Here is a 14,571-nt window from a genome sequence, read left to right as displayed (position 1 = left end):
TCTCATCTGAAAAGAGGACTTTGGACCACTGGCAACAGTCCAGTTCTTCTTCACCTCAGCTCCTTGGTTCGGCAAATTTCTTGACATGTCTGTGTGTGGTGGCTCTTGATGCCTTGACCCCAGCCTCAGTCCATTCCTTGTGAAGTTCACTAAAATTCTTGATTCAAATTTGTTTGACAAGTATGTTTGCTGCGGTTCTCTCGATTTGTTGTGTAACTTTTTCTTCCACACTTTTTCCTTCCACTCAACTTTCTGTTAACATGCTTGGATACAGCACTCTGTGAACAGCCAGCTTCTTTGGCAATTGATGTTTGTGGCTTACCCTCCTTGTGAAGGGTGTCAATGATTGTCTTCTGGACAGCTGTCAGATCCGCCGTCTTCCCCATGATTGTGTAGCCTAGTGAACCAAACTGAGAGACCATTTTGAAGGCTCAGGAAACCTTTGCAGGTGTTTTGAGTTGATTAGCTGATTGACATGTCACCATATTCTAATTTGTTGACCGTGAATTGGTGGGTTTTTGTTAAATGTGAGCCAAAATTATCACAATTAAAATAATCAAAGACTTAAAACTACTTCAGTCTGTGTGCACTGAACTTATTTAATATATGAGTTTCACAATTTGAGTTGAATTACTGAAATAAATGAACTTTTCCACGATATTCTAATTTATTGAGATGCACCTGTATCTACATGCATATGTCTGATAGCACTGTAGGGTGTAGTGTCATTTATATACTATACATATATAACCTTATTAAACCTTAAGTACAAGTAGGTGGAAGAAGTATTTATTTATTTTTTAATACAATGTCATCTAAAACCTTTAAAAACAATAGTCTGTATTAGGAGCGATTTTAACAAGGCAGTGTATCACGAAAGACGGATCACGCTTGTCCTGCGTTTAGAGGACCGAGAAAGCTGTCCCATCCACTGCTCAGTGGGGTGCAGGGCAGAGAACAGGAGTTTCCCTCATCTCTGAGCGCTCGGTTCCACATGATGTTGTATTGTCTGTTGGTGGCCGTGTGGAGGAACGTCTGATCTTTGTTTCTGATGCAGGACAATAGAGCTGGGTTTGTTAGGAATTGTATATGTGCAGGAAATACTTGTCCCTGACTATACAGTGTTGTTTCCTGACCACGCTGTGAAGTCATCATTACATTTCTTGCGCTTAGGTTCAATTTAAATAAACTGAGTTTAAATGTGGTTAAATAAAGTACATTTGCATATTTAAAACTTCGATCTGCTTTCTGACCCATTTCGGAGCGTAGTGACTTGCATAGCTAGAAGCAATCTTTATTCTGAAATCATCATAGTTTATACCAAAATGTGTAACTAAACTGTAGAATAAATAGTTGGGTTTCTAATTGCCTTCTTTGTATTTCTTTTTTTTTTCTCTCTTTTCAGGTGTATCTCATCAATGTCACATACTCTGACTCCACATCTCACATCATCTACAGAAGATACAGTAAATTCTTTGACCTTCAGGTAGGCTTACTTAATTTTAACAGTTGCAATCTCTCTCTGTCTAACCTCTCTTACTTTTTTATGATTTTCTCGGGTATTCACTTCAGAATTGAGTTTAATGTCTTTTTAATGTCGATCTTATGCAAGCCAGGGCTTAAGTTTACATGCCTATTTCTCCCTCTTTCTCACTTCTAAATGTGCTTTATTAGCATGACACATTAATAATGGTTCATTTTTATTCCCAAAGCAGTAGCAAGTTAGAGGAGAATGAATAATAAGGAGAAGAAAGAACGCAATATGAGTCAAATGCTATTTAATGGCGCATGCGTTACAGGCTGGAGCCGAGTGGTTATGCTGAATGACATTTATGGGTGTATTTTACAAATTAAAGTCTAATTCTGCGACAGAGCTCTCAGGATACCGCCGCCAATAACAGTATTTGCTTTGGAAGCAGAAGGGAGGAAAGACATCGTTCACACCCAACCCTTCAGGTGCAGCGAGGCCCCTCTGTAAAGTCTGGAAGAAAGAGTGTGTGTGTTGTTGTATGAGGATGTGTGTAGGGTTTAGATGACTGAGCACATTTAGTTGCAGTGTAAGCATGTGTCTATGAAAATGTCTGTACAATTGGTACAGTACAGGTTTATTTACATTGTGTCTATCACTAAAAAAGGTTAAAGGTTATATAGCATCGTCATGTTTTTTGGACATGTTCAGCGGTATGTGTTGTGTTTTTGGATTTACACTACTGTTCAAAAGTTTGGGGTTGTGCGAGTTTAAAATAACTGTTTATTATTTGAATGAACGATGGCAATATTGAATTTCCAGCATCAATACTCCAGTCCTCAGTGTCACATGATCCTTCAGAAATCATCCAAATATACTGCTCAAGAAAAAATTCTTATATTATTATATGTTGAAAATGGTTATTATTATTATTCTTTTTTTTATACGTTAGATTATTTTATATATAAATATTAAAAAAAATACATTTTTAAATAGAAGTCTTGTAAAATGATCTTTATTTTCTTAACTGTCAGTTTTGAGTGATTTAATGCATCCTTAAAGCTTACTGATCCTATACTTTTTAAAAACTACCGGTAATTTAAATAAATATATCATGGCAATGTGAATTTTCTATAATGTACTATAGTTATACCATATGTGGTCTTAAGTGTCAGTTATTTCAAAATTGAGATTTATACATCATCTGAAAGATGAATAAATAAGATTTCCATTTATATATGGTTTATTAGGATCAAACAATATTTGCCCATGGTACAACAATTTGAAAATCTGGAATCTGAGGGTGCAATAAAGTCTAAATACTGAGAAATGAATACTTGTTCAAATGAATTCTTAGCAATGCATTTTACTTAGCAAAATTTTGATTTTGATATATTTACGGTAAGAAATGTACAAAAATCTTCACGGAACATGATCTTTACTTAACATCCTAATGATTTTTGGCATAAAAGAAACATTTATAATTTTGACCATTACAATGTTTTTTTGGCTGTTGATAAAAAATATACACCAGCGACTTGAGACTGGTTTTGTGGTCCAGGGTCACATATATAATTTTGAACGTAAACTGTAGTAATGCCATATTTTTGGATATGTACAATATCTACACCTTTTTTGACAAGGTAACAGTCAACCAGAAACAACTTCCTAGTTCTTATTACTAGGAATTTTCAGGTCATTTTTAAACCCAGGCATCTTCCAGGCTTAAAAATAATGGAAATTAATAAAACAATAAAGCATTTTGGTATTTTATCAGCTTGAAATTCCACTTTGTGATTACTAACTCTGTATAAAACATAAATTATTAAAGTTATTGAAAATGATTGGTCAAATGTAGCAACCTTGTACTGGACATGCCTCATAGTAATACTACTGTATTCTTTAAAAGGGGGGGGGGGGGGGGGGGGTGAAATGCTATTTTATGCATACTGAGTTTTTTATACTGTTAAAGAGTTGGATTCCCATGCTAAACATGGACAAAGTTTCAAAAATTAAGTTGTACGTTTGAAGGAGTATTTTTGTTCCCAAAATACTCCTTCCGGTTTGTCACAAGTTTCGGAAAGTTTCGAGTATGGCTCTGTGTGACGTTAGATGGAGCGGAATTTCCTTATATGGGTCCTAAGGGCACTTCTGCCGGAAGAGCGCGCGCTCCCGTATTGCACAGCAGAGACATTCACTGATCAGAGCGATTCACTGATCAGAGCGAGAGCGTCGCGAAAAAGTCACAAAATAAGTGTGTTTTTGGTTGCCAGGGTAAGACAACCCTGCACAGATTACCAAAAAAAAAAACAGCATTAAGGGACCAGTGGATGGAGTTTATTTTTACAGAGCATCAACGGAGTTGTGCAAGTGTTTTTGTTTGTTCCCTGCATTTCGAAGATGCTTGTTTTACAAACAAGGCCCAGTTTGATGCCGGATTTGCGTATTGTTTATTTCTTAAGGATAATGCAATCCCAATGAAAAAGGGTCACGATCGTGTGTTGGAACCGCAGGCGGTGAGTAAAACTGCTTAAAATATCTCTGCCTCCTTGTTAGTGCGTCCCCTCCCATGCCGGAGACCCGGGTTCGAGCCCCGCTCGGAGCGAGTCGTTGCTGCTGCTGCTCTCGTTCAGTTTCATCCTCGGGATCTGATTCTGGATCATAAATAAACGGCTGAATCTGACTGTAAGCCATGGTTTGTTTTGGATGATGGTTTTGTCCTCACGGTAATGTCACAGCTTCCAAACGCTCTCAACGCAAAAGCCTACTGGCGCTCGTGATTCTTTAGCTCCGCCCACACGTCACGCCTCGAGCCGGTCGTGTTTTTCCGGGAAAAATCGGTACAGACTATCTTTCTCTTATGAATATAATAAAACTAAAGACTTTTTGGAGTTATGAAGGATGCAGTACTACTCTATAGGTACTCAAGATTAACAGGATATTGAGTGAAAACGAGCATTTCACCCCCCCTTTAAAGTAACTTTGAAGTAGTTTGTATACCATGGTATTTGAAAATGGTTATGATTTGGAACTACACCACTACGTCTACACGGATATCATGGTTCACTGTTCCTCAGTACTGTTTGTGTTAGGGATGTATTTGTGTATGTAGGGAGTTTAGGGCTCCCCCTTGGTTCCTCCATATCCATCTACAGTCTGTTGAGGTGATTAGTCTTCCGTCTCAAAGACTCCAGTGTTTAACAGAAGACTAATGGCCGCCATGTTGTGTACTGGGTGAAGTCAAAGCCTCCATTGATAAGCTGAGAGGACGGAGTAACCCAGTCAATCAGTTCCCTCCTCTTGAGTTCCTGCCTCTCCATACAGGAACAATAACAAACGTAAGGAAAAGGGAAGTGCCTTTTATGAGATGTCAGCAGATGTTTTAGATCATTCAAACAATGTATAAAATACTTGATTGTGCTGACCCTGCTCATTAGTGTTAGTAGTTTTAGTATTTAAGCTTGGGTTTGCTGTTGCAAATAGTAGTTTCTTTGTAAATAGGTTTGTGTTTGTGTGTTTGGGACAGTGATAGCGAGTGCACTACTGTTTAAAAGTTTGGATTCAGCAAGGATGCATTAAAATGGGCAAAAGTTACTTTTACACTTTCAAATGATTTCAAATAAAGGCTTTTCTTTTAAACATTCTATTTAATATAATATTTGACAATATTATGTTTTTTTTTACTGTATATTTTTATTAAAATAAATGTAGCCTTAGTGAGCTTTAGAGACAAAAAAAACAATGAACGACCAAAAACCTTTGAGCATTAATTTATATTAAACTAGCGAGACTGTGAAAAAGTGTTTTATGAGGGCTTTTCACTGTATACTGTACATGTGAGCTTTTACAGCAATTTTGCATCACGCACTCTAAATGCACATTGAATCAATAGTAACGTTGTGAATACTATTTAACACATTTAGCACTGTGTTCATCTCAACTATAGCTGACTGACAGGCTCTCATTTATTCAATTCCCAAAGTTCCTTTTATAATATTAGCAACATATAGATTGTAGCAAGAATGAACGCCAAATGTTGTTGTCTGAAACAGAAGTAAAGAGGTAAATGAAATGTTTGGTAAATGTGCCAATGGATGGTTTTGTTTTGTTTTAGTACAGTCATCAATCCTGTTATCTTTCAGTGTTAAGTGTTATCTAATGTGCTGGTTAGCATTAGCATTGTTCATTGTTTATGAAGTTTAGTTGAACTCCGAGTTAGACAAGTGAGCTGTGCTTAAAAGCTTCCCCAACACACTGGCAGCTGGTTAAACACTATTTAACCATTTTCTAATGCTCCACAGTTCATTTAAAACAATATCAGTCATGCTGGCCAAGAAAAAGGTCCTGTGCTTTCATTCAGCTAATTTTCTGTTAGCGGAGCCAAGGTCTTTAGTTATCCAAACACACGTGCAGACTCAAATGTACAACGTCTGCAAGTTTGGCCTTAATTGTACCTTCACAAATGCTATCATATTCTGCATGTCCTTTAATTATCCCTTAAAGACATTTACCATAGTAACTATAGTTTACAATGAAACAGCCTACCATGCTTACTGCAGTTGATAGAGCAATAAAACTGTGGTTAGGCTAGTACAGTATTTGCCTTGCCAGAAAGATTCTGAAAGCCTCCTACTCTGTTTAAAAGAGAGGCCACAATAAAGCTTGGAACTGTGCTAGTTTGACAGCAAACTATGGTAAATGTTTGGAAGGGATAAGCCATCTGACATATCCTTATTATCAGCACTAACTGAAGCATTTTGGTGCAAATGTCGTAGATTCCTGCTAAATAATCTTCTTAGTTTTTATTATAGTAATGGCACATGCAGCTATAGTTCTTAATGTGCTTAAGCTTTTCTTTCTTTTATAATAAATACAAATTACTGGTGCCTGCCTGGTAACATTGCTGCAAAATGGCATTACATTGCTTCTTGCAAAGTTAAATATTTAGTAACTAGTGCTAAAACAGTGTTAAGTTTTATCCGAAACCGAAGCATGTGAAACTGGCAACATTTTGTTCCCTTTGTTGTTGATGTATCAGTTTGGATTGGAAATGAAATGTCCAGTGAGTGGAGCTCAAAGATGAAATACTCTATCGCATTTGAAAATAACATACCAGCTACAATAAACCGTGCCCTAACAGCAAACATGAGATACAAACACATTTGCTGAAGCAACCATGACATTTTCAGTTGCCTTTGCAAGTGTTTGAGCTGTTTTATCATGACTCGTTGTCTTTCACGGGACTCGTAGCAGTGCTGTACCAGGTGTGTTACCAAGCAATTTTACTACAGAAAAGCCATACATATACAGTTGGCTATGTGATGCATACATGTATTAGGAAAATGTATTACTGTACAAATCATGCATTATGGTAAATGCATTTTGAGGCCATAACATAAGTATTACTGTTGAAACTTAACCGTGATCTAAAAGTAGTGATGATTGTTTTACCTATGGTTATCCACAGTAAAACTATGGCTATTATGCAAGCACTATGGTCAGTTTTCTTAAGGGGTGGGTGTATATTCTTGGATATATATCAGGAAGCCTGTATTGTTTGTACTTCTAGGTTCTTGTGTGAAGTTTCAGGTTTATTTTGTCCTGTCTGGTCTCTGTGGAGCAACCACCCACAGAGCTTGTTTATAGCCAACTCAAGAGTACATAAAGGCCATTTTAAACTGCAGACTAGTAGCAAGTGTGTGATAAAAAGTAAAGCTTGCATCAGTCTCTAAGCTTGGAGATTGGTTAGAGTGGATTCTCTAGGTTAAATCTAAGGCCTCTGTCCCATGTGGATGTGCGGGTACAGAATTAAGTACCGTGAGCAGAATGTTTCGAGGTGAACTCTGCTGCTTAGGTTACTCCTAAGAGGAGGTGGGTGTGTCTCATTGTCAGGTGATCTGGCCGTGATCCAGTACTGTAGTACACTCAGGTTTTCATCTTATCGTACAGCACTGCAGAGGCTTGACATCTGCATAATGCGGGAGGGGATTCATCCTGGATTTTCCACCCTCACTCCAAATTTGTGGTCCCTTTTAGCCTATATTTATTTGGAAAAAGGTGATAAATTGGAAATAATAAATGGAACAGTTGTTCAGAAACTGGGAAAAGGATTACAAACAGTTGGTCTGACAGGGTTAGGGATAAATTGGGATAAATTGATTGGTCATCCATCAACTGGCTAGTCAATTCTTGAGTTAAACTGGATTTTTAATCTTTATTTTTAACAGACATCTTTTAAACGCCATGCATTTAGAGACAACCTTTCTGCTAGGGTTTTAGCATACTAAAAAAGAATGCATTACTTTTATTGAACAAAGATGCATTAAATGAATGAAATATGACAATAAAGATGCTTCTAGTGTTACAAATATTCTATATCAAATAAATGCTGTTCTTATGAATTTTGCATTCACCAGAGAATCCTAAAAATGTATAATTGGTTTTACAAAAATATAAAAACATCAAAACACCATATTAGTATGAAATCTGAAGGATCATGTGACACTGAAGACTGGTGCTTTAAATTATGCTTTACATCACGTGAATAAATAGCATTTAAATGAAAATGTTACTGTTTCATTGTTTTTTTGATCAAGTAAATGCCTCGCTGGTGAGTATATAAGATATTTCTGTGAAAAACATAAAAAAATCAGGGCTTCCTTATGAGCAACTAGTTGACTACTAGTCATTCAAACAACCCACTGACGTCTGTTTTGAAATATGTAGCTAGGTTTGCACAGTCTGGAATAACTATAAAATGAAAGCCTTTTGTGAAAGGCACAAATGAAGCACAAGGGAGAATAATGCGTCATTCTGTAATCAATGTAGTGGGGTTCTTGATAACTTCTGAGTGATCTGAAGGCCTAGGTGTAAATGCAGGCTCCCTAGGCTTTAACGATCGGGATAAGAACAATACACCTGACAAAACAACACAGTCATGACATCTGCCTTGCGTTGTCCTCTCATCTAAGCTGACTCTGTCCAAGACCAAACTAAGATCAGCTGACTGCAGGATTTAGCATGCACTGAATGAGATGAGATGATGTTGTGTAAAGGGACCACATGTTACAGTGAAAATGACAACATCTGATTTTCTTGCTCTATAGGTAGTCTCGTGTAGCCAGACTTTAAGACTGACGGCAGAAGGTCTGGGAACCTTGGCCGTTTTGATGGAATACGTAAAGCAACCAATCATATTTAGTTTTGTGTCATATCATGATTTGGGGCATGGAAATTTCACCAAAATAACAGACTGGTGTGTAAAATTCTTGGACATATTTAAGAGATTCTATGCTGTGAACTTTATATATGTCACATACTTTTATTTTATTTAATTTAAATTTTATTTTATTATTTGTTGGATTATTTTTAATTTTATGCTTTTTATTTTTTTATTTTTATTGTATATACTATTTTAAAATGCTATCTTATTTTATTTAAATTATTTTATTTTGCACTTTGTAACAAGTCTATTTTTATTATTTTTTCACCTCTTTTTATTAAGTACCGTCTTCTTTTATTTAAAAATGTTATTAAATAATATATTTTTAAAGGTATCTATTTAACAAGTTCCATCTTGTTATTTTATTTTATTTATTTTATTTTAGAATTTATGTATTTAAGCAATACATTAAAGGCATTATTTCTTTATTAAGTAAAATTTTTATTTATTTATGTATTTTAAATGATATTTTCAGGGGCATCTTTTCATCAAGTACCATCAAGGCCAATAATGACAGTATTGATACTGATACATATATGATAAATTTGATTTCTCCTCCTCATTTTTTTAAAGCAAGAAACTGTATTCATGTAACATTATATTTCAATGTTTGCATTTCATATGCATACAGCAAATGATCAGACTGGTTACATCTACAACCGCTGTACAGCACTATGCCAAATATATAGTGCGGTAATATTGCATGCCTTTTTCTCTTTCCTTTGCATGTTTTTCACATGTATATATTAAAGTATCATTAAAATTTAGTCTAGATTGTAGATGTTTTGCTCAGAAATTTTTTGAAGTAGCTTTCGACATGAATGCTCTACTTCTCTTACCACTCCTTGGTCCTCAGAATGTTTCAGAACATGAACCTGTCTGACACTGGATGATCTCTCTGGCCAATGGAGGGTCACTCAGTCTAGATTTGGGAACGCGTAGGCAGCATTGCCTGGCCCGAAAGTCCAAAACGGGTGTCTAGACCACAGGGCACGGCAGGCACACCACATCTCCACCAGCAGCTGGAGTAACTCAGAGCCTCAGCGCTTTGGGGGCATTCAGGGACGCTCCGCTCCGCTCTGCACGCTGTCCTGATGTCAGTGTGGGAAGAAGGAGCCTGATTGTTGAAGCTGGATAAAGGCCTGTTTCATGAGCAAGGTCAAGTTGTAGTCAGAAGACCGACACCTACACTTCAGAGACACACTGGCCTTGTGCTCAAAGGGACAATGGAGGGTTTTGAGCCTGTGGTGAAGAGAGAAGTTGCCCTTGGTTCCTGATCTGAGGCCAGATCTGTGCATGCGAGAAAAGCGAGAGGGACTAAATTTAGTGTTTCACAGTCCAGTTCATTTAGAAGGAGGTTTCCATCTTACTCGAGTTATTTCTTTATTTAACTTTTTAGTTGATGTTTTAAGTTTCAAGACCAACCAGAGAGCGAGAAAGAGATCTCTCTAATTGCTTTATGAATTTAAACGTTTTTATTAAATTCCCTGTAAACTAAAATATCTGGAGTTGCTGCAGAGATCATAAAAACTGTGGCATTCTTTGTGAAAGGCAAAAGATGATATTTTAAGAAGTGTTAGTAGCTAAATAGTTTCGGTTCTCATTAAAAGAATACAATGAAAGTCAGTGGAGATCAATTGTTTGGTTATCAATATTCTTCAAAATATTAATAGCTATAAAAAAATATATAGGCTTGCTGTTCTTAGCTGGTTTAAGCTGGTCTTTCAGCTTAAAAAAAAAGTTAAAACCACTCTAATATCTGCCAACAAACCAGCCTGATCAGGTTGTGAGATCAGTTAAGATCTGCAAACCAATTTAGGCTGCTTTCTTTTGTTTCTGTTGTTATTTTTCCTAACGAACCATCTGTGACAAAAGTTGAATGCTTAGAATAAAAATAATTGGAGAGCCTCCATAAGCTTTGGATGTAAAGTTTTGTGATCTGGACTCATGCGCCAGTGTGGTGATGGATGCTCTGGATCTAGTAATGAAGTGAACACTTTTGATGTGTTTGCTGTTGTGGCTGTGGTCATGCTTGTGTGTGTACTCACGTGTCAGAATGTGACTTTATTTGTGCATTTTTGTTGGTGCCAGACTGTGGGCTTTTGACCTCCTCTCTGATGTCTTTTGATGTTTTCGTAGACTTTCAGTCTGTATTGCCGCACAAATGAGCTTTGAGCAAGCGTACGAATGACTGAAACCAGCCTGTAAGCTATTAGAATAAAAATAGTCAAATATTTCCCTTCCATTCATTCAGTGGCTCCATGGACGACATCTAAGCGGTTCTGGAGCAGATTGTAGACAACTGAGGTTGAGATTATACACGTATGAACTAACACTTCTTCAGTTACTATATGTTTTAGTCACTTGAGAATGTTATCTAAGTCGTGTGGTACAAATCTTGTGAATAATGTCACACAATAAATAAATGGATCTGTCTTTGGTCTACAATTCAGCCAAACACTCACACAAAACCCCAGAAGGAAGGGTGTGCACGGGAAGCCAGCTTTAAACTGAGTTAGTTGTAAAAGTAATTCTCTGAGAGGAAGGACTGTGTTTGTTTAAACTCTTCCCTCTGGAGATTTGACCCTACAATTTATACATACACTGTCGCTGGGATGGGCTCGTCCCTCCGTTTGATGCTCTGTGCTGAAGTTAGACTGGTTGGCAGAAAACATGGAAACTATTCAGAGAGGCTCGGAATATTGAATGTGTCTGACTTTGAAGCACTGTTTCTGTGTGGATATAGTCATTGTGATGTACAGATGTGGAATACGTAATTATGTCTCTGGTAGGAATGAGATCAGGTTGCGTTTATATGTCCAGTGTATGTGAAGTGTTGGTTTTCTCAGATGACCCAGATTTGCTAGGGTTTTCTCTGCACCTGGTTACACTAGACACACACAGAACCACACACTTTGGGCACTGCCACTCTCCCAGGGGAAGTCCCTTGGCACACACTGATATATACACACATGTTCTCTCTCTCTCTCTCTCTCTCTCTCTCTCTCTCGCTGTAGTAGACATTCAACAAAGCATGGACTGAGTTTCTTTTTCTGTTTGAGGCTCTTTCAAGGTCCGCTTCCTTCTGTTACTTTTGTGTATTTTTTTCCCTGAAGGTAACTTACAATGTGGTTCAAGATTTCTTGCACCAAAGTGGTTGTACTTTTGTTGCATCTTTTCATCCATTGCCTTAGAATTAAATTATATTAAATGAGAATTATAGAACATTTTTGTCATCTCTGAGTAAAAAAGCTAAATTGTGTAAAAAGGTCATTGTGAGATCAATTTTAAAATCAAGATGATATGAGATAAAAAGTCACAATTGGGAGTAATAAAGTTATTATTGGTATATATATATATAAATATATATATATATATATATATATATATATATATATATATATATACAGTGGTTCACATAAGTGGTCTGCATGCGCGACCAAAATAAAAAATGCGTAATATAAATATGTTCATTTGTGTACCGACATGGTTGACAGCTGTTAATGCACAATTACATTTTAGATCACAAACTGTACTATATAAGTTTTATTTTCAACCTGAAAGCATAAATCTAGGCTATGCCTACCATTTCAAAGCAAAATACAAAACTGTGACATTCATCCACTGACGCTCTTTAATCAGCAGCACTAAATCCAGAAGCACGTATACTTGCCGGCAACCTGCCAAAATAAAAATCTGCTGATTTTAAGTTTGAATATCATGAAAACGCTTTTGTTTATTTATTTTTAGATGTTTTTTCCCAAAGTGACTTAAAATTGGGGAATACATAAAGTGATTCCTCTTAAAGAAGCAAACAAACAAAGTATTAGTAAATATTAGCATTTTATTTTTAAGTTTAAAGATACACAGTAACAATACGAAGATGTGAAGTCACTATTGGAAGCTATAATCACATTGCAAAATAAAGTCACATTGCATCTCGTTATTGGGACTTCATATCTCACAAAGTTGCAATTAAGAAATGTAAAGTCATATTGCGAAACTTAAATTGCTAAATATTCCAAATTAGTGAAATCGCAAACTATTCTGTAATTTATAGCCAAACTGCTAAATATTCTGAAATTTAAAGTCAAAATGTGAGATAATGAAGTCACGACTGTGCGATTGAAAGTTATATTTCAATATACAAAGTGACATTGTGAAATATAAAGTTGCATTTACGAGAACTGCAATATTTAAAGTCATTGCGACATATTTTGTCTCACTGTAAGATAAAACTAAATCGTAAGATATACAGTAACAATAAGAAGATATAAAGTTGCAACTATATTGAAAGATAAATTTGCTTTTATGAGAAACAAAGTCATAGTTGCAAGTTTTATATGATATTGCAGGAAGTCGCATTGTGATATATAAAGCCGCATTGACGAGAAATGAAATCACAATTGAAATATTGAAGACAAAATAAGGAGACAGTAATGAGAATCAAAGTCACAATTGTGAGATGTACATTTTCAGTTACCTTTTTTATTTATTTGTAAATTCCATTTGAAGGTGGAAACAAGCTTCCATAAAAGCATGCATAGAACTTTCAAGTCTGTTTATTGTGACACCAGAATGTGCAATCTCCTGTTTCTTTAAAGAAAACACACCATATTCAGCCAACACAACATACCTGTAGGTCCTTATACATGTCAGGTCAATGAGACTACAATAGTAAGTTAAGCTGACTGCAGGGCCGAAACTGTACCAAAGTCAATAAGAGTACAGCTTGCCCTGATTGTGTCTTCACAGCCATACCTGGCCCAGTGCTGTATCACTGATCTGAGGTCAGTGTAGAGCTGTCATTGAGGCTCCTCATATGGAGAGATTGAGGAGAATGGGGGCTAAATCTGGCTGTGGGCAGACGAGACTGCCAAAGCCCTCGGTCCCTGCTGCTGACTGCCCTGCATATGCTCCTGAAATAGTCAGCGTGGACACCCACAGTTACTCATGTGTCTGCCAGTGCCAAAAGTGCTCTCTTGCTTCTTTTTTAGTCCAGTCTGTGTGTGTGTGTACCACAGGTTCGCCAAATGTAACAAGAGGCAGGTGAGGAATACATGACACATTTGGGAAATTTTGAGTCAGTGTGTTTTTGAAAATTTCCATTTTAAAATGGACCCATAAGTTGAATCAGGCATCTCTGGTGACACATAGTACATCTGACATTCCTCAACCCAAAGATCTGCAGATCCGGAAAAAGGGTAATTGTGAAATCAACTTTAAAACACATTGTGTGATACAAAGGCACAGTTGGAAGAAATCAAGTCATAACAGTAACAATTTGGATATACAACATATAAAATCACAGTTACAAAAAGATTTTGACTCCATGTCACAATGTTGCAATTGTGAAATATAAAAGTCATATTGCAAGATATTAAATCAAATTGAGAGATACAATGTCACAACTGGGAGAAATAGGCTTCACTGTAAGAGCTATAGTCACATCTGAACATATCCAGTGACAATTTGAAGATATAAAGTTGCAATTGCGAGATATAAAGTCATATAAAAAACGCGACTTTATATCTCACAATGCAGAATCGATATTTTAATGTTTCTGTTCCTGCGTTCCTCTGTATTAATAGTAACCAAGCAATTGACAAAATCACGCTTGATCATGTGGTGCTTGGCCAGAACACAATTTTTCAGTATTTTATTGACATACTAAGCATCATTCATGAAACATGAAACTTGTTTCCAGCATTGATAATAATCAGCAGTGTACCATGTCGGCATATTAGAATGATTTATGAAGGATAATGTGACACTGAAAACTTGAGTAATAATACTGAAAATTCAGCTGTGCCATCAAAGAAATAAATTACATTTTAAACCATGAAAAAAAAAAAAACTGTTATTTTCATCTGTAATATTT

The 14,571-nt window shown here is 36.4% G+C and overlaps 1 protein-coding gene across 1 annotated transcript in view; it reads left to right on the top strand.

Moving 5' to 3' along the window:
* LOC113098159 (SH3 and PX domain-containing protein 2A-like) overlaps positions 1 to 14,571 on the top strand; it is an 82,496-nt gene that overhangs the window by 11,121 nt on the left and 56,804 nt on the right. The window contains exon 2 of the mRNA XM_026263112.1: positions 1,406 to 1,486. Coding sequence (XP_026118897.1) covers positions 1,406 to 1,486 — 81 coding nt within the window. The remainder of the gene's footprint in view (positions 1 to 1,405; positions 1,487 to 14,571) is intronic.

Source organism: Carassius auratus, unplaced genomic scaffold (assembly GCF_003368295.1).
Source record: "Carassius auratus strain Wakin unplaced genomic scaffold, ASM336829v1 scaf_tig00216435, whole genome shotgun sequence".
Classification (NCBI taxonomy): Eukaryota; Metazoa; Chordata; class Actinopteri; order Cypriniformes; family Cyprinidae; genus Carassius; species Carassius auratus.
The sequence above is the reverse complement of the archived record's forward strand: the minus strand, read 5'-3'. Positions and strand labels throughout refer to the sequence as shown.